Source organism: Diaporthe amygdali, assembly GCF_026229845.1.
Source record: "Diaporthe amygdali strain CAA958 chromosome Unknown NODE_38_length_435494_cov_65_447576, whole genome shotgun sequence".
NCBI lineage: Eukaryota > Fungi > Ascomycota > Sordariomycetes > Diaporthales > Diaporthaceae > Diaporthe > Diaporthe amygdali.
Window position 1 is genome coordinate 407,522 of NW_026517058.1, and position 27,973 is coordinate 435,494.

Sequence of the window (27,973 nt, forward strand, 5' to 3'; positions counted from 1 at the left end):
CGCGGTCTCTAGTGCCGCAAACTATCGGTTCGGACCAGCCACCAGGCCGGGATTTCGGAACGGGACTCACTGTTCCGCCAGACATGTGTACATGCATCGTGTAAGTTGACCATATAACACAGAATAATGTGAGAATTAACGAGAAAAAAGGCGTGAATTGGAAGCCAAAAAAGAAAAGCTCGAATGCGAACAACATACTCCATAATGTCAGCCCTGAAGTCATGGATCGATGTGCCCAAAGGGTCAGATTTCTCACTGAGAAATATCCCCTTTGGCATCATTACCTCACCCTCAAACCATTACCGCCGACCGGCTGTTGCCATTGGGTCCTCAGTGGTGGATCTCAAAGAGTTCTCAATAGGAGGCGGCTTCGCGGAGCTCCCAGAGATCCAAGGCCACCTGCACGTCTTTGGCGAGGAAACACTGAACGGCTTCGCCGCACTCGGCCGACGCGTGACCAACGCAGTCAGACTATATCTAAGCGACATCCTGACAGCGGATACAAAACGAGCAGGTCTCCTCAAAGACAATGCAGCCCTCCGCAAAAAGGCCGTGTTGCCGCAGTCAGCCGTCACACTGCACCTGCCCATGCGCATCGGGGACTACACCGACTTCTATGCCGGGCTCAGGCATGCCTTCACTGTCGGTACGATCCTGCGCGGCCCGGACAAGGCGCTGCAGCCAAACTACAAGCACATGCCCGTCGCCTACCACGGGCGGGCCTCCTCCATCGTCGTTTCAGGGACGCCCATCCGCCGGCCCAGGGGGCAGATTCCGCCGCCTGGGTCTACCACTCCCAACTTCTCGCCATGTAAGCGACTAGATATCGAGCTGGAAATCGCTGCGTTGCTGGGCAAGCCGAGCGAGATGGGCACACCTATCTCTGTGGCCGATGCCTCTGAGTACGTTTTCGGCTACGTGTTGATGAACGACTGGTCGGCTAGGGACATTCAAGCCTGGGAGTACGTTCCACTCGGACCCTTCACAGCCAAGAACTTTGGTACGACCATCAGCCCCTGGGTGGTGCTGGCAGATGCGTTGGAGCCTCACCAGACGCCTGCTCTGCCGAATGAGAATACTTCACTACCGTACCTTGTGGAGGAGAGAAAAGACAACGTACTGGACATTCATCTCGAGGTCGAATTAAAAAGTGAGTCTGTCGTACAATTACAACTTTTCAGAACATGCACTGATAGAAGACAAAAAAATCATAGCTGCTTCTGGAAGCAAAACAACCCTGACACAGACAAGTTCGTCTAACCTCCTCTGGTCGTTCCCGCAGATGATTGCCCACCACACAATCACGGGGTGTAACCTCAGTGTCGGTGACCTGCTCGGCTCCGGAACCATCAGTGGAGCTGAGAAGGGCACACAGGGTTCTCTCCTAGAGGCCACAGAGGGCGGGAAGAAGCCCTTGCAGCTGCCTGACTCCTCCGAAACGAGAACTTTCTTAGAGGATGGAGATGCTGTTACGATAACTGGGCGATCTGGGGATGATGAAAGTGGGTATGTGGGATTTGGTGAATGCAGTGGAGTCATCTTGCCAGCTCTGTCGTAGTTCGCGTAGAGCTTGGCATGAGATGAGCGTTCACCCAGGGTCGAAGTAGACAGGTAGATAAGGCTACGTGTCTTTGTTAGACTATGAAATTTTGAGGGGCAATCGTCACTTTCACCTTGTCTTTCTATTCACCTCAACGCGCGACCGTTTAACGGAAACTATCACAGCCCTTCACACAACTACGTCCGTCTGCACCACAGTGGCATATCTTCCAGGGATATGTCCGATGTGTCAAATTGTCAAGTATGCTCAAAGATTATGAGTATCTTCGATGAAGCGAAGATTAGACGGCCATATGACATCAAGGAGCTGGGAAGACTTTCCGACATTATTGACATGCCGTGCCCTCATTCCGACTCGATTCGCAAAATTTGGGAAAGCCAGCTTGCAGACGGAATGACCTCCTCACCAGAACTTTGGTCCGTCAGAGTATGTTGCCTTTTTGAACCTGTTCAACTTCTCTTCAACACAGATGGTGAATGGACATGCGAGCAAGACATAGATCTGGTCGTTAATGATGAGCTAAACCACCCGGGGACATCAAGGTTTCTCAACTCCCAATGGATTGATCCCGCAGTTCCGAAATCATGGTACTCTGCCTGCCTCGATCAACACGGGCCAACATGCCAAGAACCTACTTGGATGAAATCAGAGCCTAGAACGACCGAGTGCCCGGACTGGCTGATAGATGTCGTGGACAAGTGTCTCGTGCCGTTTAGTTCCGAGACGGCCAAATATGTCACGCTTTCTTACACTTGGGGCGGCGTGAATGGTCTTAAGAACACTACGAAAACTCTCAAGCGATTCAGGAAAGGTGGTTCACTCCAAACACACCAAGCACCAAACATGCCCCAGACTGTTCGAGATGCCATGGGTGTTACTCATTGCCTCGGTGAAAGGTATCTCTGGGTCGACAGTCTTTGCATCATCCAGGACGATAGTGTTGCTTTGAACAGAAACGTGAACGCTATGCACCAAATTTTTGCCAACTCAGCTCTTTGCCTTGTGGCATACGCCGGGACGGATGCCAACCATGGCCTTCGAGGCATTAAGGAGACATCGGCACCAAGATGTGTTGAATACGCCACTTTGGAGATAGCTGGTGGGGAAAGGCTGTCTTGCTTTAACGTGCCCTGCATCCCTAGAGGCTCCCTCGCAAATGAAGGGATTGGCAAGGAGCCCGCTGCTGAAGGATCGACATATGAGGAACGTGGATGGACATATCAGGAGTTCATGTTCGCAAAACGGCGTCTGCTTTTCACTGATGGGCCCCTTCGTTGGGTCTGTTCAAAGGAGCGATGGGGTGAAGAGTTGTTGGGTGACTTGGATCGCGACAATTTCACACCTGGGATGTCCCTTGCATTCTACTCGATGGATCAGCGACTTCCATCCCTCACCAATTTAGGATCAATCATCTTAGACTACAGCATCCGTCACTTCACGTATCAGAAAGATGCCCTGAGAGCCTTTCTGAGCATACAAACTCTCCTGGATAGGGTGTTTCATGGAGGTCTGAACCACGGGCATCCTGAGATATTCTTCGATATCTCCTTGCTTTGGGCAACTCCTCGCGGAGCGACAAGACGGATCCCATCAACAGACGCTTCGACTGATAAAAACGACCTGCCAAGTTGGTCATGGATGGGTTGGAGGGGCCCAATTTCTTTTCCATTCAACGCTGAATATGAATGGCATTCTGATGCACAGGATGGATTTACAGAGTCTGTTGCCGAATGGTTTGCGATGGAGTCTCCATTAACATTACCATCAAATAGGCGGCTTGTCAGCTGCAAATGGCATCACTACAAATCCCTTTTTGGCAGTGATGATGATCAAAGCCTCGATGGAAGTGATGATGACCAAAGCCTCGATGGAAGTGATGATGACCAAAGCCTTGGTGGAAGTGATGAAGACCAACGTCTTGATGGATGGGACACAATCAATAAAGGATCAGGGTCGACTGTGTACGAAGTATCAGGCACGAAGGAGAAAGGATTTCTGGCCCCGTGTTCCCACTTCCCGGTCCCTATTCCAGAACTGACGGAAGCGAATCCCATTGAACAGCTGCATTTTCTCTTCGCAGAGACAACTCGTTGTCATTTCGCCACGAGGCAAGTCGTTATGCCAGCGTTTCACCAATACTTTCGCAAAGAGTCTTGCGTTGAGCTTTGTTCTACCAGCGGAAAATTTGTCGGGTTTCTAGAGGTTCCTGAGAAGTCGGATGTGGATTGTTTGCTTGCTTCTGAGACAGTTGAGCTTGTGGCTGTGGCAAAAGGATGGACTTCATACATGTCTGACTTCCGGCGGGCATTTGAGGAACAGGAGAACCTCAGTACTGAGCCTCCGCCATTGTATAACTGGCCCTTGCCCTGGTATAAGACGAAGGACGATTGCTATTTCGTGCTCTGTGTTCAATGGGAGAATGGCGTCGCAAAAAGGCAAGCCTCTGGGAGAGTCTACGCTGAGGTATGGGAGAGGAACTACGACAGCGTCGAACTGATACTGGGATGAGCAAGTATACCGAACAGGGCCTGGCGGTCCCAAGATAGGCTCCTGGGCGGATATATGATTTACACCCTGAGCTTGATCCTCACCTTGGCATTCGATCTATTGCAGTGAGACATAAGTGGAGAGTAGGCAGCTTCTGTAGGCCTGGGACGTTTCCGCCGGTTGTGAGATGGCAGTGTCAGGTAGAGTCATAGTAGTATGATGAATGAACTTGAATGTAGACGCGGAACGAAGTCGGAATTTCCGCTGGAGTATCGCTCGCCTGTTCAAGACATGCTTCAGCTCAAATTCGGTTCGTCAAGATCAAAAAGGACAACGCATAAACACAACGATAGGTCGCTAGTAGTCGGAGTTGGGTCGAAGACCCATCAATTCAATTACGAAAATATGACAACAAACATTGGACCCGTCACAGAGCTTGTGCGGATTCCCCTGGCGGTCTCCTTCGAGTCATTCCTCACCACCTTCACCTCACAACTTGAGCCAGTGCTCCTCGAACAAGATGGCATTCTCTCAATTTTGACCGGCATGATGGTTTCCACAGATGAGCTGAGGGGGGCATACGCAGTGTCCATAACGCAATGGGAGAGCATGGAGGCACACGCCGCTTTTCTCGACAGTGCAGCAGCCAAGCCCTTTTTCGAGACGTTGGAGCCGCTGGCCGAAGGACCGCCGGCAATTGAACACTACCACTTGGGACGTCTGACTAGTGCAGCGCTTCAGTCCCGTTTTGCGCATGTATCTCTATTCGACTCGCGCGCCCGCCTATCATCTCAGCGTAAGGCGCTTGAGCGACATATTCAATCACAAGATGGCTTGAAGCGGACTGGGGTGTCAGGTAGCTGCATAGAGGTGAAAGAGCAGAGTGCATTGGTTCTGTTCAGTGAAGGAAATGATTTCGAGACAGCCGAGCTTGTCGATGGCGTGGTGGTCTCATTCGTGGTGCGTTTGGAACGGGCGCAGCAGAAAGCCATGAACCCGAAAGGCACTTCCGCAAATTTGTAGACAATAATTAAAGGCATGCAATTTCTCAGAGCACTCATCAAAAAGGCCCGAAACATTAAAAGCCAGACTTCACGCAAGCGCCAACATGTTAGCAGGACTAGCCACGCCGCCGTGAACGTTGAGTGGAGCCGAAGTCAGGAAGAATGTCCAGCGTTTGCGTTCGCGGCACGACGCAGCAAGATCCTCAAGCCAGAGCATTTCCGCGATTGGGCAGCCCCAACCGGCTAACAATACCTCATGAAAGGTGAAGCCAGCCTCGCCGTCCGATGGAAAGCCCTCCCAGGCCGGCGAATCTCCACCTACGGCGGCAACATGGCTATCCCAGAGCCACTTCAGTAGCCTCAAATCTTGATCAACACCACACGACGCAGGTGGCCACGCCTCGCCCACCTCCCGCTCATCTTTGGTGCCTAGCTCTGCATATTGTGCATGGAAACCCGAGCGTATTAGGAGGATGTCACCAGTTTTCAGCTCCAATGGCTCTGGGGACTGCTGCTGCTGCTGCCACTGAAAGCAAGCCATGAGGTCGTCATATTTGATTCCGTGAGGCCTCACAGCGTCGTACTGCTTGCCGTTGGCCACTGCATATGACCAGTAGTCGACCAGGACTCCTCGACCTGCGACGCCTCCCGCTTTGTGCCACCAGTTGATGCCTAGGCGCGATTTCCCGATCTTGATATCAATGATGTCGTCTTGGGTGGCGCCATTGTACCAAAGTTGCTCTTTCTGGTACGCAAAGTGGCGCAGTCCATCCCACTGGGTGCTCCTTTGTGTGTTGAAAGTGATCTGAGAAGCGGTCAGAAACTGAATCGTCTCGATTGTATAGATAGAAAGTTGATTCCTACCAAATCATCCGCCACGCTTCCATTAAGTTTGATAGAATGCTCAAAGGCGTCCTTGTACCTCAAGAACGCGGGTGTCACGGGCTTTTCGAGCTCCCAGCTTGCGTGGAGAATGTCAGAACAGGTGAACATCGCTGAGGGACTGTCAGGGTGGAATTGCTAGGTGATTTCACTTCAAACTAAAGCGCAACCCTTCACGGATCTCAGTAGCCGCATCCTTCACCACCTCCCGTGACAGCCAGTTCTATCAGCGATGATCAGCAGATATCTTCTAATTGCTCAGTGCACCAGATATTCACCAATGCTCCGATGTTATCATCCTCGCCCCACAGTCCCCAGGCCGAGTATGGGGGATCTCCTTTCCTTAGCGGCAGATTTTCGAAAGGAGGTGTAGCTTTGTGATTTGAATTGGCTGACATTTCGCTGTTCTTCGTATCTAAGTGATACTAGACAAAAACAGTACTTGGCTATGCGGGAAATCGAAGACCCTTACTGCTATGGATCAAAATGTAGGTGATTCCTTACAGAATGTAGGAATTTTGTATATGCCGTCGTCCCCCTTCGTCGAAGTCATCCCCCGCAGTCCCTATAGACAAACTCTAATATCATCCTCCTGAGACCTCCCCCAATGCCCCGGGGTGCTAACCCTAACCCCTTTTCTGTCGGAAACACCTGAGTCTGTTCGGAATCCAGGCGGGACAGCATTCCGTTCCGCAAAAAACGGCAATGCCTTGCAGTGCCACCCACACGGCTTGGCACTGCGCCGGCCGTAGCGGATCAAATACATCTCATGAAGCTGGGCTGGATCATGGGTGCATCGTGGATTGCTTTCAGTGATGTGATTAACGGTGGTATGATTAATTCTCACTAAGTCAATTTCTGCCCCAGAACAATAACTGTCCAACATGACTGCAAAGTGTCGGCTAGATGTGATAATCGTGGGGGCCGGGATGGGAGGCTTAGGGACGGCACTGGCTCTAAGGCAGGCGGGACATCAAGTCACAGTTTTGGAACAGGCACCTGAGTTTGTAGAGGTGAGTGAACACTATTTTCGAGAGCATGTTCTGGAGTTGACTGATTTCGTGCAGGTCGGAGCCGGAGTCCAAGTCCCACCAAACGCGTCCAGAGAGTTGATTCGATGGGGGCTCGGCGACCAGATGGAAGCAGTCTGTTCCAAGCCCTCACGCATCAACTATCGCAACTGGCGCACTGGGAAGCCTGAAGGTTTCACGGACATGTCGACTCATAAGGAGCGGTATGGTGCGCCTTACTGGCAGGTATACCGCCCAGACTATCATTCCGTCCTCCTAAGGGCAGCAGACAGATCTGGTGCCAATCTCCGTAAAGGAGCGACGGTGGTGGAGTATAAGGTGGATGAGGGTGCAGTCGTGCTGGACTCTGGTGAAGTGGTTCGCGGGGATCTCGTCATCGCTGCCGACGGCGTGAAGAGCATCGCTAGACAGGCTATGGGGCTCAACGTGGAGCCGCATGAGACGGGCGACACATGCTTCCGGGTTGTGATACCAGGTGAATTGTTGCGGAAAGATCCTGAGTTGGCGCCGCTAAGTCAGGACCCCAACTTTGAGCAATTCTTGGGCCCGGACCACCACATCATTGGATACAACATGCAAAAGGAGAAGACCTTCAATCTGCTCATGGTCATTCCAGACGACCGCCAGATGAAGGGATATAAAGCGCCGGCGAAGGGGTCTGAAGTCAGAACTGCTTATAAAGGCTGGTCTTCTATGTAAGTGGAATCAATTGGATTCAAGGCCTTCTGAACGGATAACTCATGTATTTGCAGGACTCAGAAACTTCTCTCTTTTCTACCCGAGGATGTAGAAAAATGGCGGCTGATAGACCTCCCAACCATCACGAACTGGGTACACCCGAGTGGTAAAATGGTCGTCATTGGCGATGCGGCACACGCAACACTGCCGTATCTGGCTCAAGGAGCAGCGATGGCCATCGAAGATGCCGTTGTCCTGGGATCGGTGCTGTCCCACATCAAGTCAAAGGACGAGCTGCCCCGACTACTGGAGTTCTTTTACAGGGTGAGGGTCGGTCGTGCCCATGCCATCCAGCGAGGTAGCTTCACAAACAGGTTCTTCATCCATATGAAAGACGAGGAGCCGCTGGAGATGAGACGTGGCGTATTCGAGTATGGGGATTATCCCAGCAGTCCGAACCTGATGGGCAACACTATATTCCAGGATTGGCTGTATGGCTATGATGCTGCGGCAGATGCGGCCAAGAAATGGGAGCAAGAGATGGCGGGCTCATCTTCACGGTTGTAGAGTAATACAATCGATGTCTTGACAAATTTGTACCGACTTGCCTTATCAACCACGAGTCCTTGGCTGAGATGCCTAAGTTGCACCCACGTCTTTGACAAGTCTATACGCATGATTCATGGGCGTGGTGAAACACACATTCCATCATGTGAGCCTCGTATAAGCGGTGCTTCAAGATCTTCATATCTTCGCACAAATCGAATGTCTTCCAACGGTACTGCTGAATTAGACGCTCATAATTTTATGTTGAAGCGGCTGCATTAACTTTATTCAATCAAGAGTTGTGCTTGTGCAGACCCATTAAATTGTCTATATGATACCTGAGACATCTCTCGTGTTCTGACGTCTTTCTTACGAGTCATCTCGAGTACAAATATTGAAGATCAGAGTACTTTCTCTCGCTCTCGGAGACGCACGCGAAAGCCACTTTGCTTGACGAACCATGCATTATTCAGATGCAACGGCGTTTCTGGATCGACCAGTTCAATCTTATAAAAGATTTCATGTCAGCGAACGCTATCCAAAAAAGGATGAATGGGTAGACTGTATGATTGAAACTCACTTCAAAGGTCCTGAGAACCGCGGGTACCAGCTTATACATCTCCAGCAAAGAAACGTTCTTCCCTGCGCATGTTCTAGCACCAGCCCCGAACGAAAGCAGAGCATTTTTCATCTTCGCTTGCTGCTCCAGGCTGGAATCAATCCACCGTTCAGGTCGGAACTCGTCTGGTCTGGATCCAAAGACGCCCTTGTCACGGTGCACGACCCATGCCGAGCAGCCGACAATGCTACCTCCAGGAATGTAGTGACCGTCGATGCGAAGACCTTGGGCAGGCACAACGCGTTCGAGAGGGAGACCGGCCGCCGGATGACACCGAAGTGCTTCGTTGATCACGGCGCTGAGATACGGCAGTTCTCGAACCTCATTCCACTTCACAAGACCAGCCTCTCTGGCTTCTTCATTCTTAGTGAATCTCTCGGACGCGCTCTCGTTGGCCAGCTCGGCCAAAAGCTTCTGCATTGCCGACGGACTCCTGAGCAGATTATAGAAAATGGCCCGCAGACTGATGGCTGTCGTATCCGAGCCTGCGAACATGTTCGCGACGGTGAGGGCCAATACGCGCTGTTCACTGATAAACTCGGGATCTTTTCCTCTTGCATCAATGAAGCGTGAGAGAAAGTCCCGCCTCTCTGGGCCAGGGCCTGATGGTCTGGCGGATATTCCTTTCTCGATCTGGTCTTTGCGGTCTGCCATGCGTTCGCGTGCGAATTGAACCACAGGAGTGTTGGAGTTGAGGAGTTTCTTCTTGCTCATCCACAGCCTTATAGGGTTTTTGAAGAGGATGCGGTCCAGGAATGGCAGCTGACCGACCTGATCTTTTCATTAGCTGACGCGAAGGACCAGCTGGATCAAAAGGAACATACCACAGAGACGTAATTCAGAAGTCTCTCCAGGTTCCCAATAATATGATCGACATCAATCCCGCGGTCAACAAACCCAAGCCGCTTGGAGTACGTCAGCTCTCCGATGACATCGAAAGCATAGTACTGTAGCCATGTCCCGAAGTCGCATATGCCTTCACCGTTCGAAAGCCCGGAGAAGCGCTTCTTCAGCTGCTCGAGGAAAGCGACAGTGGTAGTGTCAACCAGTGGCTCGAATGTCACCAGAGTGCTCATAGCATAGGCATTTGAAACGGCTCTGCGAAGCCGGGCGTGGAATTGCTCGTCAGTTGTGTTAAAGAGTGACTGGAGCGGGCGGCCGCCAGCCAATGTCTGCTGAACAGGGTAGAAGTCCGACTGCAATTTAATGTTAGCAATTTTGTGGTGTCTTGGATGATCTGTTGATAGTGGCCGACCTTTACATAGCCAGAGTTCAAGCCATAGACTATCTTGATGGCTTCTGGGTCCGCTATGGAGACTGTGTTTGGGCCCAATCTCACGATTTTTCCGTGCTTCTTGTGAAGCCTGATGTGCCATAGCTCTGGCCGCCGGCCCCAGACGATAAACAGTCTGTACAAATCGGTGAAGCCTGCCAGCCACGGACCCGGCACTTTGTTCAGTCCATATCCGTACTTGTTGAATGTGAATTTGACGAGAAGCCCAACAAGTAGCCACAGGACCAAAGCGCCTGTCGATCGAGGAAGCAGTTGGTCAACAATCATGACGATATGTATTGTAGAAAAGACTGTAAGCTCCTAATGTTTTTAAGATAGTGAGTGACGCAGTATGTACCTGGGCACTGAAGTTAGCCCGCATTTGACAACATTATTTGTGATTGTTCCCAGCACAACTTCTCAATGAGATCTGTTCTAGCAAGGATTCCGGTATGGAAACATTTGCCGACCAAGTGGCAGGCTTATTCGGGGTAAGGTTTGGTCGGGATCGACTCCGCCCGCACGATTCCGGGAAGCCGCATTTCGGGGGTGCATTCGGAATTCGCCCTTCAAAGACCGGACTAGGTTCGCGACGCGAGGCCAAGGTAGTTTGATCACATGATGTGTGCTAAACTCCAATACGCACCCCCCGTGAAAGCAATATTGAATGTGCAGGCCATGATTGCGGCTACCAACAGATTCAAGTGCTCTGAGTCGGCCGAACTGTCACCATAGGCACCCTTCACGACTAGTCTCTCATCTTGGAAGCAGCAAAATGTCAGTTCTATCAGAAATTGTGAAGAGCAAATGGTTATATGGCTCGAACTTGCCTTTTGCAGAGCCTGCATGGGCGCGCGGCTGCCCGAGCCCGTACTATCGAGACAGCCACAGAAGGCTCCGCCAGGCGATGCGATTCTGGGTCGAGAAGGTATTTACATATCATCCAACTGAAAACAGCAAGGCCTGAAACAATTACTCATTTTCTGTAGAACCTGATTCCGCATGTTCAGGATTGGGAAAAGACGGCGTCGATCCCGGACTGGATCTACAAGAAAGCTGCCGATGATGGTCTTTTGATGCCAATCGCTGCAGGGCCGACCATTCCTACTGACTGGAAAGGAAAATATCCCATCATTGGCGACATTCCGGCAGAAGAATGGGACGGCTTTCATGATCTGATTGTCCACGATGAGATAGGGCGCACGGGTGGTATAGGGTAAGATTTTTTTGGACGTACACTGCAGAACAATTCATATTGAACATGACCTGTGTTGCTAGGCTCGAGAACGGGTTATTTGGTGGCACGGTAAGGAAGGCCGAAATCGAATATGGATTGTGAACGATCGCTGATGAGGCATCTGAGAGAAGACACTTGTGATCCCTGCAGTTCACAAATTCGGGTCGGCGAAGCTGCAACAAACGTAAGCATAGCTTCGCCCTCGTGGTGAGGGCAAACAGTGCTCACATAGAACAGTGTTGTGAAAGACGTGATCTCAGGAAAGACCCGAATAGCACTGGCCATCACCGAGCCCGATGCAGGCTCGGACGTCCGCGGCCTGAAGACAGAAGCGGTACTATCCGACGACGGGACCCGCCTAATCGTCAATGGCCAGAAGAAGGTGTGTTTACACAAGTGTTATCCTTTTCAGTGCTATATTAGTACTAGGAAACCCTTACTGAATCAGAAGAACAGTGGATCACGGGAGGCATGTACGCGAAGTACTTCCTCACGCTCGTGAAGGAGTGTAATGGCGACTTTACCCTCGTAGTAGTGCCACGCGTAAAAGGCCTGTCTACGAGACACATGGAGATGTCGGGGTCCACGACCGCCGGCACGGCATTTGTGGAGTTCGACGACGTCGAGGTCCCGCTCGACATGGTAGTTGGCGAACGCGGCAAGGGTTTCAAGTACATTGTTTCGAACTTCAACCATGAGGTAAGACTCTCTGTGGGACGAGGCGATCATTTTGACAACTGTCAGAGATTTCACTCAGAGGACTGATAAGACTTGGTGTCACTAGAGACTATTTATTGCGATGCAGTCGGTGCGATGCGCACGCGTATGCTTGGAAGACTCAATCGAGTACGCACTGAGCCGGGAAACATTTGGAAAGAAACTCACGGATCATCGTAGGCAACACTGGCGCAGCTATATCTGTTAGAATTGCTAACGCGTTACATCGCAGCTGTCATCCGATTAAAATTTGCCAACATGAGCAGAGAGACTGAATCATTGCAGTCGTGGCTCGAGGTTAGCAGTCTGCTCCGTGAATCCGGCACCCCAGTTCTTCACGCTGGAAGTGACATTCGGCTGATCTTTTTTAGAGCTTGATCTACCAACTCGGCCATCTCTCCACCGCTGAAGGTGAATTCCTCCTGGCCGGTACCACAGCTCAGATCAAGGCCCACAGCGGAATCGTGTTGGAGCACGTAGTGCGAGAGGCCATCCAAATTATGGGTGGCATCGGCCTGACCAGAGGAGCAGGCCGAGGGGAGCGCGTGGAACGGATCTGGAGAGATGTCAAGGCTATCACGGTGCCTGGAGGCAGCGAGGAGGTGATGCTTGATCTGGCGACTAGGCGTGCGCTCAGTGTCACGGCAAAGCTTCGCAAGTCAGGATCCAAAACGAGACTGTAATATTTCTGCTCTTGATACATGTGCCATAATAAATGTCTCGCCTTCTCCAGCCTGTATACCACTCTACTTAGTATTTTGGACATTCTTATAGCCTCTCAGCGCTGGCTTAAGCGCTAAGAACCTATGAAATGGTGTTGGCCCAAGTATTGCAGCATCGGTATATAGGGACGATTGACGAATAACCCTTCATCCTGTTGAAAATGCAGCCCCATCTCTGGACACCAGCGACTACAAGCCGCTGCAGTCTGCAAGGTCGTAGCTGAAACAACATGAGAATCTATGCTGCAGCCGACCGTTCCACACACCATCTGCCAGATAATGGTGGCCTCTCCCTTCAAGAATTCGTGCGAAAGCTATTTCATCCTCTCCAATATCAAAGACGCCGTTGTAGAGCTTCGCGCCTGGTAAAAAGGCGGCTGGAAATCTGAATGCATGTGCTGGCGGCGCAGGGTATGTCCATTCCCGGTCTATGATCCCTGTTATGTTGAAGTCGTAGTCTACCAGGATGTGGTCGTATTTGTCGTCTGCGTGCTTCAAGTAATACTTCCGCTAGGCATCCTGTGCCGACGATGACTGCAGCACGGACGGGACCAGGTCCACGAGGAGCCGGCGGATGAAGTATGCATCCACTGCTTAGCTAGAGTACATCTTCCCGCGAAGAATGAGGTCCAAGATATGTGTCGCAGTGAGGAGGTATGACGTTCCTCCCAGCAAAAGAGAGGGCCGGTGACGCGTATTTCGGCTTTTGTGAGGTTTCTCAGGTCATGCTCCTCATGCAAGAAGGTGAACTCGCTATTGTTCCATTATGGGTCTAGCGTTGGTTCATAGTTGGAGTGCCAGTCCACGAATAAGCAGCCTGGGGTGCCCATCACTTATTGCCTGGAGGCTGGCTCCGTAAGCAGTCACGTGCATATAGGCATCTCTGTATGTATGTCACTTGCCGGTGAGGCTGAACTCAGGTCTTCAGTAGAATCAAATGGCTTATCCACTTTGACCCCGCTCTGAAATCAGTTTTCGATTAAGCAAGGAAAGACTAGACCCGGAGAGAACAATTTTCTTCAGGCTCCTACGCTTACATTCCCTAATGTTCAGAAGGTCAGCGTTCGGAACTGATTCAAAGCTTCACCCATTTTTGGTTTCTTCCCGGGTTTCCACAACTGTGGCTTGGTACTTGAAACACTTGTGCTTGTAAGGTTGACAAGGTCTGTCAAAGCTGAGATATCAAGGATTATAGAACTCCAGCCTTCCAAGTGGAACACGTTCGTCATCTCACGACCGTACTTGGGCGTGTTTCACTTAATCCACATGCCTATTCCTTACACTCACCTGTTGTCCGAGAGGGAGGGGGCGAAAACATTCCGCACTAAAAGACTTGAGAGGCCTGGATCAGCTGGCCATAGATACAGCTGTTGACCCAGTACGCCCGAGGCGCTCCATCAAGGATTCACGTCTTCCTTATTGAGCTCACTGCTCACACTGCTAGAGATGGTATGCAAAGATGTCGGTTCGACAAACTCGGACATAGCAGGACTAGGGGTACGCACCAACATGTTCCTGCTTATCGACACCAACTGATCGGTCATAGATTTTACTATCATTCATCATTCAAGGAGGTCTTTCGTTCCTGCTGTCACTCTGCACGGTTTTTATCGACTGGAGGCTGGAGGGATTTCAGGGCATGTGGGCCGATTACTGGTCGCACCCTGGTAGCACTTTCTCACCATGGCGAAATGATCAACAACTGGCCATCGCCCAACAAGTCTCTAATCGCTCTATTACGCTCAGCGACAAGGCTCGAAATCACCTGCGATCAATGCGAGATCTCATCAATCGTCTCCTCGGTACTATAAGTGATGCTCAGACCCTCAACGGTTAGTCGTTTTCAATCTTATTGAAGATGATTATTGAGTTTTGGAGCTACAACTACGCAAGTACTAACTTTTCTCTATCCCACTGTCATAGGAATTGCGCTGCTAGTCAGCGCAATAGCACAATACGATACACTGGAACTTTATCACTTTCATATTGTCTATGACACAGTGAATTTCACGGGGCAAGCATGAATACCTCCCAATTATGCTTGTGACTAATCTTTCTACGGGGTCTAGCTAACTCATTGCTATCCGTCAGCGTCTCTGCCTGTGCAGCCATGGTGGTTGTCTCCAGAGACCCAAGCGCATCACTATTTCGCGTGCTGCTTGTGAACATTTTCGGAATGCTTTACCTCGTCTTCATTGCCATCTTTGGAGTTCGCCTTCATTCGTGGAATGATGAAGTTGTTGGCGCTTGTTACCACACCAGATTGTTGTCAACATCAAGTTCCAATCATCCTTTGACAGACGAGATTTATCTTGCGATTACGAGCCTCTACTTCTTCACTGCTTTAACACTAAGCACCGAACCTCAGTTGCAGCAAGTCGTGAAGAATCTGGATTCCCTTCGAGGAAAGTCTTAGGGGCAACAATCAAAGTCATGGGATATGATGATCACATTGATCTCAACATTTGTGGCTGGAACTTCCTCTCCATTTAGCAAATTGTACTGGGCCCGAATCTTTCGAGTCGTATCGATTGTCGAAAGCTATGGGCCGAAGAAAGTAAAACCTCTCATAGAACGGACTAGGCAACTACTCGCGGAGCAAACTAGGCACATCATGGATCTAATTAGGCACCGCATGGACCCCCTGCTAAACAGAACACACTCGGAAGACTCAGCAAGTTCTCGGGGGCAGCTTTTCCTGGCATACCTTTGGAAGTGGGTGGTAGCCTACGGGGCACTGCTGGTGGTCCTGATAACAGTGTCGCAGAACAACGCGTATACGATCCTGTTGCTGGCCATACTTCAGTGTCCCGTCCATGGCTATATGTTGTTTGCGCTTCGGGCGTCAAACGAGTCCCAGCTTTCCGGGGACTCAGAGAACCAGTGGGGATTTGGACAAATAGTGCCGCTGGTTCTTTTCATCTCTGTCGCAACAGATTTCATTCAGGCAGTAGTTGGTAAGCATCATACTTGCAAAAAAAAGCTTGGAGTTACTAACTTTTGCTGTTAAATAGAATATAAAATCGCTACTAGAGATGAAAGTTCGGAATTCTGGAAGTTGTTGGGATCGATATTAGCAAACGGTGAGCCGAGTACATCTGAGGGTAATAGAAGCTTAGATCTAATGCGCGGGAACGAAGCGGTAAATCATGGAACCAGCAGCGTTTTATCTCAGGAATAATTATCGATAGCTTTGGATACCAGTGGACCTTCTCTTTTTATTTTACTCCCTGTTACCCTGTTTTGTACCGACTTCAACCTCTAATTCGATGTCTGTTCTGCAAAATGCTGCGCTAAATACCTCAGTAATTTATTGCGACGAGCGTCGTGGATAAATGTATTCATACTCTGTATTTTGTACGCATTGGATCAGTCTCTACCGTATCGGCCCAATCCGGTACATGCATTGGGGAGAAAGAGGAAGTGACTGTGTTGGCTTCCCAATTTTTCAAGGAATATGAAGGCGTCGTGGAAACGAGCCGAGGTCATCCCTAATTTTCCAAAAACAGAGGGACGGAGTAGTAAACTTTGCATATTTCGGCCTATAATTGAGGACGGCCTTCTCCAATCACAAAGGACAAACTTCGCACACTGTCACTCAGAACCTGCACCTCACATCTGTCGAGGTCGCCCCCAAGTGCTTCCCCCAAACTTCCTCCCCTATATATGTATCTACCTATCCGGTCCAGAAGCGATCGAAAGCCAGCCCTAAGTAGAAGCAGGAGCAGAAGTCTTGATATTGACAACCACAGCATCATCCTGGTCTTCGTTGGCCTCGTTCCAGGTCAGGGACCAGACCTGGACCCCACCGACGGTCACCTCCTTGGCCCAGAACTTGGCCTCGAGCGAGGAGCCGGTGTTGTACACGAGCTGCTGGCCGTAGGTCGTCACGCCCGTCGAGGCGTTGGTAGAAGACACCCTGACGGTGCCAAGTGTGCCATCAGTCGTGACATTGACGTACATGCCTCCGGGCGAGGTTCCGTTGGCCAGCGTGGCGGTGGTGGAGGTTGAGGTGGCATCGCTCAGGGAGGGGATGTCCCAGGTCACCGACTGCAGTCCCGTGACAGTGGTGTTGCTTGCGGCGACGTAGAGGAGGTCTGTTTAAGGAGAGGGCAGATATTTTAGCGACCAAGACGCTGAATCTTTTGCAGCCATCTCGGAGAGATCTCGGAGAGTCTTGGCGGCGACACAGTGTGATCGAAAGCGGAGTACATACCATCGCTTGAACCGTAGAGAACAGGAAAACCAGAAATATTTCTGCCGTAGGCGTAGAGTGTAACGTCTGTGCTCGCAGCATTTGCCTTGCTTTTCCGGGGAGCAAGACCCCAGGGGAATGCCAGCGCGCCAGGAAGGGCAACAATGGCGAGGAAGCTTGTGTAGTGCATTTTTGAAGAAGATGATGAACAAGGAGAAGAGAGGATCAAAGAAAATCTGAATGATTGTACTGTATGTACGAGAAGTTGTTTCAGAATGAGTGAAGGCAAGACGAAGGAGTGTGGAAATCTTTGACCGCGTGCGTCGTATACTGTACGTGATAGAAAGAGAGCCTTTCCGACTTCTTTATATTGTCATTGAGGATAATGTCAGCTATCTTCGGCCGTGTCGTCGTCGACAGCTCGGAGTTACAGTCCTCGGGGCGCATGGCAGCGTGGCTGTACGCGTACGCGGACAGCCAGGGGAGTCGTATTGGGCCTTCCCAGGTATCTTTACCCTTGAACCTTGAAGCCGTTGTCAGGTTACACTGCCGTATGGCCTTGACCCACCTGCCACGAAGCTTGGCATAGTCATTTGTAAATTTTGAGCTCGGCGTTTTCGGCCGGACGAAACATTGCGCAACACGCCTGGTTATGGAAAAGCTTAATTCCCAGTGCCTTATCCCATGAGAAGATCTATTTCTGGCTGTACGTGTATAGTATACCACAGTAGGCGAGCCGCGTGAGCGGCCCCGCATATCGTCCCCACTACCTGCCAGGGTAGACACCCGGATTGGGAAACTCCATCCCAACAAGACCCTGTCATGGACCGGGTTATCAAACCTCGCTACCGACCTGTTCCTCGGATCCGTCCTAAGGGGAATGATCACCCTGGGCCCACAATTGTAATCATAAGCCTAAAACCAGACGTGACCCTTGAGCATGACGGCTTGTCTCTTTTGGATAGTTGACAGCTCGAAACAGAACGCCCGTCCGAACCAATCAGCGATCTTTGAGCACCAATTGCAGTTTTCTCTTTCTACCCCCTAATACCAAGGCTGAAAATAGCAGACACAGTGGATACTGGATAGAGCCCCAGTGGCTGTACAGAGCTCGAGCCTAGATCACCCAATGGACTTCGCACATTTCCTCGGCTGCATTGGCTACCCCTCTATTGATTCATCACTAATGCCTCCCTATCCATGGACTAGATGTAGAAAGGAACACCAACAAGATGACGCGCGTCTCCTGGCTTGTTTTCTTTCGTCAGGGCGGTTCTATCGAACGACCGAGATGGTCCGTGAGTACTAAGCATGAAGCATATTCGTGTTGACGGCGGGCTGAGTCGTGATGTTCTTGATCAGCTGGAGCTCGATGTCGGAGTCGTAGGTCCAGCTCGGCCGAGACGACTCGCTCGCTTGCTATGTCTGAATATCTTCGACTGTGTCGTCTCTAAGATGCCTGTGTATATATACGCTATGAGGATCACAACGATGAGACTCCTTCCATCATCACCATCATCACTGTCCATTCCTTCATTGGTCTTCTACCTTCCAAAGTTCCTCATCGTTCTTTCATTCTGCTTTTCTGCCTCCTTGAGTCTCTCTTTCTCCCTACCTTGTGTGCACTCTTTACACAATGTTCTCATCCTTGTGGGCTCTTGTGGCTTTGCCGCTGGCCTTGGCTGCTCCCAGTCACTCCTTGTCCAACCAGCTTGACCATTCCTTGTCCAAGAGATGCGTCAACAGTGCTTCCGACCGGTCTTGCTGGGGGGATTACGACATCACCACCAACTACTATGACACCGCCCCCGACACTGGGGTCACCAGGGAATACTGGTTCAACGTCGAGAACACCACGGCGGCTCCTGACGGCATTGAACGCATTGTTCTTGCCATCAACGGCTCCGTCCCCGGTCCGACCATCATTGCAGATTGGGGAGATGAGGTCATTATTCATGTCACAAATGCCATGCAAAACAACGGCTCAACTATTCACTGGCACGGTATCCGCCAGAACTATACCAACGTATGTCCCTCTTTTCCCCATTTTTCTTGTATGATTTACTAAGACTCGATCTTTTAGCAATATGACGGTGTGCCTTCTGTCACCCAATGTCCCATCGCGCCCGGTGACACTCAGACATACCGCTGGAAGGCCCTGCAATACGGATCTTCCTGGTACCACGCTCACTTTGCCGTTCAGGCCTGGGATGGCATCTTTGGCGGAATCCTCATCAACGGGCCTGCCACTGCCAACTACGACGTCGATCTTGGTCATATCTTCCTCAACGACTGGAGCCACCAGACAGCGGACGTCCTCGCCGAAGAAGCTGCCACAACTGGTCCCCCAACCGTACGTGTATTCCAACAAACCGGATACTCCTTATTTATGTATTGTCTTTTTCTTTTTCGACTAATCCGGTTCTATATATAGAGCGACAACTGCTTGATCAACGGCACAAATACCTGGACCGAGGACGATGGAACGGTCGTCGGCTCTCGATTCGAGACCACCTTCGCAGCTGGCACTAAGTACCGCATCCGCCTCGTCAACGGCGCTGCCGACACCCACTTCCGCTACACCATCGACAACCACACCTTTGAGGTGATTGCCAGCGACTTTGTCCCTATCGTGCCCTACAACACCACCAACCTAAGCATTGGTATGGGCCAGCGTTATGATATCATCGTCACCGCCACTGAGACGACGGGCGACTTTTGGATGCGCGCTATCCCCCAGGAGTCGTGCTCGGACAACGACAACGTTGACAACATTCTCGGCATCGTCCGCTACGACAGCTCCTCCACCGCCGACCCGACCACCTCGGCCTACAGCGACCTCACCGACTCGTGCGACGACGAGGACTCGGCCAACCTGGTCCCTTACGTCGCCATTGAAGTGGGCACCGTGAGCGCCGAGGACGACGAGGAGGCCGGCCTGACCGTCAGCACCAGCATCAAGTGGACCATGAACGATGTCTCGTTCGTCTCCGAGTGGGACTACCCGACCGTCCTGGCCATCGGCGAGGGCAACACGAGCTGGACCTCCGCCGAGCACGTCTGGACCCTGCCCGACGCCGACCAGTGGGTGTACATGATCATCCAGACCGAGTTTGCCCAGGCCCACCCCATCCACCTACACGGCCACGACTTTTGGGTCCTCGGCGCCGGCGACGGCACCTACGACAACACCACCGACACCCTCACTACCGTGAACGCGCCCCGTCGCGACACCGCCATGCTCCCCGCGGACGGGTGGCTGGCGCTGGCCTGGATCACTGACAACCCGGGTGCCTGGGTCATGCACTGTAAGAGATATCTGTTCTACATACATACTTTGTTGGGACTACATCACTAACAACTCTTTTCTACCATAGGCCACATCGCATGGCACGCCGACGAGGGCTTCGCTCTGCAGCTGGTCGAGCGCGAGTCCGAGATCGCCGCTCTCCAGGACATGACCTACATCAACAACACCTGCACCAACTGGAACACCTGGACCGCAGCCAATAACTACGTCCAGGACGACTCCGGTATCTAAATGGTGGTGTTTTCAAACGAACGAGGAATATCTATCCGTCTCTCGCTCTATCCCCCCCACCCCTTTCTTTTTGTACAGACATGAGTTTCATGGATGCACAGGACCGATGAAGGTTTTGTTTGTGGTTTTTTGGTCTTGTGTGGGGGCACCTCGGGAGTTCTGGGCTCCATTTACACGGCGTTAGCTTGAACACGAGTTGTATATAGACACGAATTGATTAGATGCTGTTTTGAAATGTCTTGTTTTGGTCCTGGCTCCGCTCCGTTGTGAATAAACTCACAAACTACCTCAGCACTCTGGTTTTGACATTACAATACTAAGAGTCGTGAGAGAGTTTGAGTTGCATTTTGCTATAGCTTGGCCACTCAAGTAAAAGGCCCCCGGAATTGGCCGCATTAGCGAGCCGGAAGTACCTTAGCAGAAGGGGTGTGGTCGGAATTGGGTGCAGGGACGTTATAATTGATTGAATTGGTTGACACACTGCCCGCAAGTCATTCTCGTCGTCGATGGCTCCCATGATTAGCAGAATGCAGTTGTTGAATAGCAGCCCTTTCAGGCTTAAACTATTCATTCTTTCGGGAGGCTCCATGTACATGTCACGAATCACTCGCAAAGCTTGCGATCGCTGGTCTAGAATTGATCGTGAGAGCGGCGTTGGGCAAGAGCGACGCAATGGTCGGGAGAGGACTGAGAATGTTAAGGCAACGACTCGAAGCGCGCATCATTGACTACAAAGCTTGGCCTCGTGTTGGAAGAAAGACTTCAAAGTCGTGAAAGTGAGACTTGAAAGTGTCAAACTGGTTTGGAACGTCACCAAGTTGAGGAGGGCACGCAACCTTCAGCTTGGCGAATCCGACAAGACATAATGTTGGACCAGTCCAGGCGGCTAATTCGAAGAAGAAATTGAACTTTCAGAGTACGGACGTGGGCTTTTTCAGGAGAAAGTCGACGAAGAATCACGTTCAAGTCACGTGGAACTGATGAGATGGAAGTCACGTGGAGCTGTGGCTGACACGGAAGGTCATGCATCTCGGAGGTAACATATAAGACATATCAGTAAGCCCCCCCCCCCCGTGTCTGCATCGACTTGGCCACAGGAATCTCGTCTCTCTGGTCCCTACATTCCCTTCTAAATGGACCTTCTTGATGTTCTCGTATGCATCGCACTCACCATCTTCCTCGTTTTCCTGGGCGTTCCTCAGCCTCCACAAGAGCATCAGCCTCTACAAAGGGAGACGACGTCTGAGTCCCAAGACGATCCAGAGACGCCACGACTGACTATCGACAATGTTCAAACACCCTACAATGAGGACGAGATCGTCAGCCTCGTTACCGAGCTGTACGAGCTACTCATCAAGCTAGCGTACATAGGTCGAGATCACATCACGTGGCCTCCGTCCGGCGGCCATGCCATCAACGAGGACTCGTGTCGCGAGCTTCAACTTGCCCCCGAAGTCATCTCGCTTCTGAAAAGGCTTCCGTACGTTAATGAGCACTGCCGCTATGTTCTTCATCTGTTCCCAAACTCGGAGCCGTTGTCGTATCTCCAAGATAGCGACCTGGAGCGCAGCCGCGATCCGGCCGCGTCTCCGCATAGACCGAGGCGTGATTACATTCTCCCCCACGACATACCCCTAACGGGTCCGGGTGATGAGGGTCCGTACTTCGTGCTGGACGTCAGAGAGAGTACGATTTTCTGTATGTTGCTTGAAGATACTGGCAGCGAAAGCTGATACAATGGTCAGATACGATTCGTGAGATTCCTTGGGATGAAGATCCAGACGACAGAAATCCGGATTCCTGGAAGCTCGAGCGGCCCGATGACCTGCGTTACTATCGCAACTACTATCCTCAGCACGCCCCGTCATTCTTTCGCCGTTTCTTGGAGAAAATTGAGACGTTAGAGGTCATCCCGTCCGGCTGTGAGCAGTTTGAGAGACAGTACTACGGCCCTGAGCAACCTCAGATTGTATGTTCAATCACGGCTTCGCGAGCTTGACATTCATTAATACTTCTCCTTATCCTTCAGCGTAATGCTGCTATGCGGACTCTCATCGAGACGTATGGCTGGCCTGATGGCTTTCGTCAGGTCGAATGGGAGCACGACGTGGAAAGGGTCTGGGTTAGCATCATCCGTCATTCTTTGGATTGAACGATTCGACAAAATTGTTTATACAAGAACGTTATAACATTCTATCGCATTTCGGCGCTCCTCCTCTCCCTCTTCCCTAAAACATTAAAAGCTATAAATTAATTTTAATTATAATCAAGTTATAATTAAAGAGTTATAGTGCCGTTGAAGTTTTGCTGAATTGCCATCCTTTCTTAGATAGTCGCCTAATTATCCTCTGTCTATTTGGTCTCTAGAAGAGAACCCGCCTCACTTTCCTGACACCCGAGATATCCCACTCTCTCGGCTTCGTGCGGTCCATCATCTCCATCCACTCTGCGTCTTTCCTGCCACAAGCCATCATCTCACTGAACTCCCAGTAATCCGGATAGAACCCTGCAGATTCAAAGTCAATTAGGCCCGTGATGCGCACCTCAGAACCTTCTTCAACATTCTGCTCCACTAGAATGTTTCGCGGATGGATGTCCCCGTGCGTAAAGACCGAGACTCCAGACCGCGGAAGCATCTCATAGACCCCCTTTCCTTCAGGATACGACAGGCCGTTGTTCTTCACATAGCGCTCCCATATGCGTGCACGTAGGTCCTCGTCGTTCTTCATCGGGGGATATGTGTCATGCTCATCGCCCAATAGTGTCTGAATTATCTTGGAGGTCCCATCAGCAGCAAGGTAGAAAGCACCGTCATCCGTTTCGGGCCGAGGAATCTCTCTGAGCTTCTCGACAATCGCCCACGTATCCCGACAGACTCGCTCCCTAGCTACTTGGTCGAGGGACGGCCAAGCCTCCCTTAGAGTGTTCCCAGGCATATGTTCCATCCAAATGGTGCCCTTTGTGACGACGCCGTCCTTTCCACGGTTGTAGGTCCCGAGGAAGACGTGGGGCACGGTCACGGTGTTCGGCGGCAGGGTGGAGTGAATGAGGTTCAGGGCAGCTTCTTCGTTAGGCCAGACCGATGTGCCTTCCTTGATGATGACTTCGGAGTCTATTTGTGTTATTTTGCTACGGCCCCATTCGTTGCTGATAATGAGAGAGAACGACGCATCTGGATCTGGAAGAGCAGCTTAGCCAGTGGTCGGAGAATCACCGTCAAAGAAAGTGGATTGGCGTGGACAGTACCTAAATTCTCTGCCATCTTTAGGGATAGTGCGAGAAATACATGTAAGGTGTTCAAATGACTCCTGCGGGAGCATCCGTCAACTTAAAGCACCTCCGTGGGTGAGCCAGACATTGAGCAAGGGAGGTGACAGCCTAAACGACCGAACTGCTGTGGCTCACAAACAAGATCCACTCCCCTAATGTCAGAAATATCGTTTCTTACATAAGCAGACACCGATCCGTGCTGGCCACAAGCTGGCTTCGAAAAGTTTACAGAGGTGAACACATAAGAGATCAGCTTCCCCTAGATGTAGTCGTAGCACTTGCAAACCTTGAAGGCTTGCAGCGCAATCCGAAGGTAGGAATAGAACAAGGTAGTAGTAAGGTTTGTGTGAGAAAATCAAAATGATCAACGCCAACTAAAATCTGATTAATAAACACAATTTGAAGATATTGAATAATATGATGACTCTTGGACTTCGGAGCTCCCATCTTCGACATCCTCCTTCAAAACAAAGTTAACATCATCTTGAACGGGTAAGCGGGATTTCTCCGATCACACAATCAAATGAGTTAGTTATAGCTTTCTCTCCCCATATAAACCTCAAGTTCCAAGCTCTGCTGGAGGTTTTCCAGGCAGCTCCGCACATTGTGGCCCGTTCGGAGGCAGCTCTGAGCACAACGGTTGTGTGTGGCTCTTGTCTGCGCCTGCGTTCCCATGCTCATAATATCCAAGTCCACCCACTTGATCTACTGGACCTGCATGCGTATCTTCCGCCTGCAACTTGGAATTCTTCCTCTTTCGTCTGTACAGCAGCCACCCGAATAGGGCGAGCAATACTGCCGCCGCAGCTACTCCAACTCCGATACCAACACTCGCTCCAACACTGAGAGTTTCACTTGACGAGTCGTCGCTATTTGAGGGACTAGGGGAAGATAAAGTGGAGTCGGTCGGTGTGATTGTGTTGCTGGTCGACGATGAGGTCGTTGTCTGTGATTTGGTCACAATCAAGTCAGCAGCTTCGCCGCGTGCAACACAGACTCTATCTCTCGCAGGTCATGACAAACACATACCGAAGTTGACGTCGCATAAATGATTCCAAGTGCAAAGAGGTGATAACTGGGGCCGTATGACGCGGACACGATGCTCGTGCTCTCTGCCACGATGCTCGTGCTCTCTGCTGTATTCATGAAAGTTCGCGTCATAGTCAATATGCCAGTATCGGCGTATTGGGATACACATCGAAAGATTGAGGCGTGTGGGACACTCGCCAGATTCGAGGCCACCGGACAGTCGAACTTGTGTATCGTGGGGCAACAGACAACTGCCGACCAATCTTGGTTTTCATCTGCCGCGCAAGCTTTGGTGTAACGGGGAGGGCATTTCGTGCCCTCGTAGGTCATGGCACTGTCCCATCCGCTGGGAAGGCATTGCGTTGTTTGCGACGGTCCACCCACGACTGTCCTCATGTCTTCTGCAATACCCCAGTCCCATTGCCATACGTCGTCCGTCTTGAGGCAGATGGCTTGGTTATCGGGTACCCAATCCCCTGCCAGGGTCGGTGCCGTTGTTGTCGACATGTCCTTCGTGAAAACCTGGTGAACGCGATCGGAGCCTTGATATCGAGGTGTGCTTGCGAAAAGTCCCTGAAAGTTGAGAAACAAAAAGAGGCATTCCCGCGAAGGAGGTGCTGGAAGGGACGGTGGCTGAAAGGAAAGACATCGGCGACCAGTCATCACATCTCGCGTCGCACAGCGTTCAGCCCATGGCCCTGATTTCAGTTACTAATTGATGAAATTTACTGACAGCTTGCTACTGACCGCCTTGTTTATTTGGATCCTTCAGAAACATTCCACTACATGAACTTCTTTCCCAGGGAGAAGGACTCCCAATACTGGTATGTCAAACCAGATCACCGAAGTAAACTGGAGTCATCTTGGAAATCAGCAGGGAAATGTCGGCGTACTGTCACGACTAATCATGGCAGTGCCAGAAGGATCCTGTGTTACAGCTTACTGTCTTATTCTGGGTTCAGCTCAACAAAGTCATTGGCAGCAAGCAACGCGCCAAGTGAATACTGCATGAATAAATCAGACGATCTGCGTGGCCTTCAAATCGTTGAGCCGGCGGGATCGCCCGAGCCTCTGTACCGAGCTCCTGAGAATAGAATGTTGTGAATTATTTAGTGCTGAACGTGGTCTCCCTGTTTGAGAACAATATGATCAGCGGATCTAAGCAGCTGACTGATTTACCTCCAAAATCTTTCCACCTCCGGCAATATTGTCGCCAAGACGCCGTGGACTTTGTTCTCATCGTGGAACTTTTCCAACCTGAGTATGTGCTCCACAGACTAATGGCCAATATTGTAAAGCGATTTCCTGTGCATATCCTGTGCGCCATAGAGCTGGATGTTGGTCCTTCAAATGCTAATCAAATGAATAGCTGGTGGAAGAAAATCTGCAGCTGGGAAAAGAAGCACAATCCTAGAATTCCATCAAAATGATAAGAACGGGAAACCACAGTAAAGGAATAAGTGCTAGTCAGGTCTCGCTCTTTCATGTGCACTTCCCCAAGTTGTAGCACCCTAACAACAACACAGAAAAACCATCTCCGGGCCTAACTATCAAGGACAGAACCTCCCATTGAAACTAAGTGACTAATATACAGCGAACGGTACACAGTGTATACTGTGCGGGAGTACTCCAGGGCTCAGTTCATGTATCGTTCAATTAAGTTCTAAACTCTCTTGCATAGGCTAAGCAACTTGCCTTAAGGGAAGACGTCGAGGTACTGAAAAGAGAACGTAACGGTGCTACTGGAGCCTGCTAAAAATGCATCGACCAGGCAGCCCTTAATACCACGTTCCTGAAGTCTATAATGCAGACGAGGCATGAGGTGAAGTCCGTTCTCGAGGAAAGAAGAAATTCAAGGGACCCAAGTAATCTCCACCGATCTGGTGTTCCTAATCACGGAGTCTATAATCTTTATATATATAGAGTGGGGGAAAGAATCAAGACATAGAATCCTTTCTACTATCTACCTCTTCTTTTCATTCTCGTTCGAGGAGTGCGTCAAGTTCCTCGTCGCTTTAACATGGGTCCACCCGATTCCGCCACCCCTCCGATTCCGCCATACCCACACCCGCGTACGCATATACACGCGTCTATACCCACCCTATAAATACTCTATAATATCTTTACAAAAGAATTTTTTCTAATTACTAAACTTTATCAAAATATCAATTAACTTATTATAAAGCTATATTTAAAAGCTAAGATATTTAATGCTATTACTTCCGTTAAAAATAGGATATTAGTTACAGCTGCTTTTAAAAAGTAGTATATCTTTTATACTACCCTTTAAAACTGCTTTATAGGCGTAGAAAGTTATTATATTACTACTAACGTTTAGAAGCTTTTTTTTAATAATTAGAAAGCTAAATTAATTTTATTTCTAATTACTTAAAATACTTTAGGGCTTATATTAACTTATTTTAAAATAAGGGCTCTTACAGCTTGTTTAGCTTACCTTTAAATTAACTACCCTTTTTTAAGTAAAAAATAGCTAAACACTTTTATTTTTTATTACCTTAAACTTTAATTATAAAAGAATTAATATATAAAAGTAAAAAAATTAAAGGCTATTAAAAAAAATATAATTAAGCTTTAATTTAACTTTTTTAAGCTTTTTATTATAAAAAAAATTAAGCCTGCTAACTATTAGAATGCTAATAAAGGAGGATTAATAAAAGATTGCTTTTAAAATATTTTTATTTTTAGCTATTTCAAAAATAATCCTTTTAGCTAGAAAAATTATAATTTAAAAGTGTGGACCTCTTTTATAAAGTATATTTTTATTATAAGTAAATTTTTATTTCCTTTTATTATTTTTAAAGGATTAAGTATATAATAATAGTAGTTTTCTATTATCCTTAAGGATTATAATAAATAGTAATTTATAGCTATAAAAAAGGGGTGGATAGAAAAAAGAATTGCTTTTAAATAGCTATATAAGGTTTTTATTTTACTTTTAACCCTTAAAAACTTTATTAAGTAGCAACTATTAGTAATAGATAAGCACTATATATATATAATAGTTAATTTTATATAGGAATGCTTCTTATATAAAATTTGGTGTATTTTTTTACTTGCGTATATATTATATATATTATAACCCCTAAATATTGTGACGATCACAGCTGGTTCCTGGCTGATAAACCTAGTGAGCGGGTTTATGTTCAGGGAACGTTCAAGG

At 49.7% G+C, this 27,973-nt stretch overlaps 10 protein-coding genes across 10 annotated transcripts; 6 read left to right on the plus strand and 4 right to left on the minus strand.

Moving 5' to 3' along the window:
- Window positions 1-204: 204 nt before the first annotated feature.
- On the plus strand, window positions 205-4,069 carry J7T55_005391 (uncharacterized protein; the record flags this gene model as incomplete). The annotated part of the gene is made up of 4 exons (XM_053133712.1): window positions 205-1,150; window positions 1,215-1,506; window positions 1,726-3,188; window positions 3,279-4,069. The coding sequence occupies 4 exons, from the start codon at window positions 205-207 to the stop codon at window positions 4,067-4,069; spliced, it is 3,492 nt and encodes a 1,163-aa protein (XP_052988577.1).
- Window positions 4,070-4,453: 384 nt separating this feature from the next.
- On the plus strand, window positions 4,454-5,071 carry J7T55_005392 (uncharacterized protein; the record flags this gene model as incomplete). The annotated part of the gene is made up of 1 exon (XM_053133714.1): window positions 4,454-5,071. The coding sequence occupies one exon, from the start codon at window positions 4,454-4,456 to the stop codon at window positions 5,069-5,071; it is 618 nt and encodes a 205-aa protein (XP_052988578.1).
- A 69-nt stretch (window positions 5,072-5,140) lies between these two features.
- J7T55_005393 (uncharacterized protein) lies at window positions 5,141-6,045 on the minus strand (the record flags this gene model as incomplete). Its single annotated transcript, XM_053133715.1, has 2 exons — window positions 5,141-5,857; window positions 5,917-6,045. The coding sequence occupies 2 exons, from the start codon at window positions 6,043-6,045 to the stop codon at window positions 5,141-5,143; spliced, it is 846 nt and encodes a 281-aa protein (XP_052988579.1).
- A 773-nt stretch (window positions 6,046-6,818) lies between these two features.
- Window positions 6,819-8,210, plus strand: J7T55_005394 (uncharacterized protein; the record flags this gene model as incomplete). The annotated part of the gene is made up of 3 exons (XM_053133716.1): window positions 6,819-6,947; window positions 7,002-7,660; window positions 7,718-8,210. The coding sequence occupies 3 exons, from the start codon at window positions 6,819-6,821 to the stop codon at window positions 8,208-8,210; spliced, it is 1,281 nt and encodes a 426-aa protein (XP_052988580.1).
- Window positions 8,211-8,590: 380 nt separating this feature from the next.
- On the minus strand, window positions 8,591-10,369 carry J7T55_005395 (uncharacterized protein; the record flags this gene model as incomplete). The annotated part of the gene is made up of 4 exons (XM_053133717.1): window positions 8,591-8,695; window positions 8,770-9,579; window positions 9,633-10,004; window positions 10,064-10,369. The coding sequence occupies 4 exons, from the start codon at window positions 10,367-10,369 to the stop codon at window positions 8,591-8,593; spliced, it is 1,593 nt and encodes a 530-aa protein (XP_052988581.1).
- Window positions 10,370-10,856: 487 nt separating this feature from the next.
- Window positions 10,857-12,718, plus strand: J7T55_005396 (uncharacterized protein; the record flags this gene model as incomplete). Its single annotated transcript, XM_053133718.1, has 9 exons — window positions 10,857-11,009; window positions 11,071-11,297; window positions 11,360-11,387; window positions 11,469-11,502; window positions 11,567-11,700; window positions 11,775-12,017; window positions 12,103-12,211; window positions 12,268-12,332; window positions 12,407-12,718. 9 exons carry the CDS (start codon window positions 10,857-10,859, stop codon window positions 12,716-12,718), a joined length of 1,305 nt encoding a protein of 434 aa, XP_052988582.1.
- Window positions 12,719-16,465: 3,747 nt separating this feature from the next.
- On the minus strand, window positions 16,466-17,142 carry J7T55_005397 (uncharacterized protein; the record flags this gene model as incomplete). The annotated part of the gene is made up of 2 exons (XM_053133719.1): window positions 16,466-16,854; window positions 16,974-17,142. The coding sequence occupies 2 exons, from the start codon at window positions 17,140-17,142 to the stop codon at window positions 16,466-16,468; spliced, it is 558 nt and encodes a 185-aa protein (XP_052988583.1).
- A 1,446-nt stretch (window positions 17,143-18,588) lies between these two features.
- Window positions 18,589-20,493, plus strand: J7T55_005398 (uncharacterized protein; the record flags this gene model as incomplete). The annotated part of the gene is made up of 4 exons (XM_053133720.1): window positions 18,589-18,978; window positions 19,036-19,305; window positions 19,387-20,260; window positions 20,330-20,493. The coding sequence occupies 4 exons, from the start codon at window positions 18,589-18,591 to the stop codon at window positions 20,491-20,493; spliced, it is 1,698 nt and encodes a 565-aa protein (XP_052988584.1).
- Window positions 20,494-21,626: 1,133 nt separating this feature from the next.
- J7T55_005399 (uncharacterized protein) lies at window positions 21,627-22,645 on the plus strand (the record flags this gene model as incomplete). Its single annotated transcript, XM_053133721.1, has 3 exons — window positions 21,627-22,179; window positions 22,239-22,462; window positions 22,523-22,645. 3 exons carry the CDS (start codon window positions 21,627-21,629, stop codon window positions 22,643-22,645), a joined length of 900 nt encoding a protein of 299 aa, XP_052988585.1.
- A 211-nt stretch (window positions 22,646-22,856) lies between these two features.
- On the minus strand, window positions 22,857-25,299 carry J7T55_005400 (uncharacterized protein; the record flags this gene model as incomplete). Its single annotated transcript, XM_053133722.1, has 3 exons — window positions 22,857-23,671; window positions 24,478-24,709; window positions 24,793-25,299. 3 exons carry the CDS (start codon window positions 25,297-25,299, stop codon window positions 22,857-22,859), a joined length of 1,554 nt encoding a protein of 517 aa, XP_052988586.1.
- Between the last annotated feature and the right edge of the window lie 2,674 nt (window positions 25,300-27,973).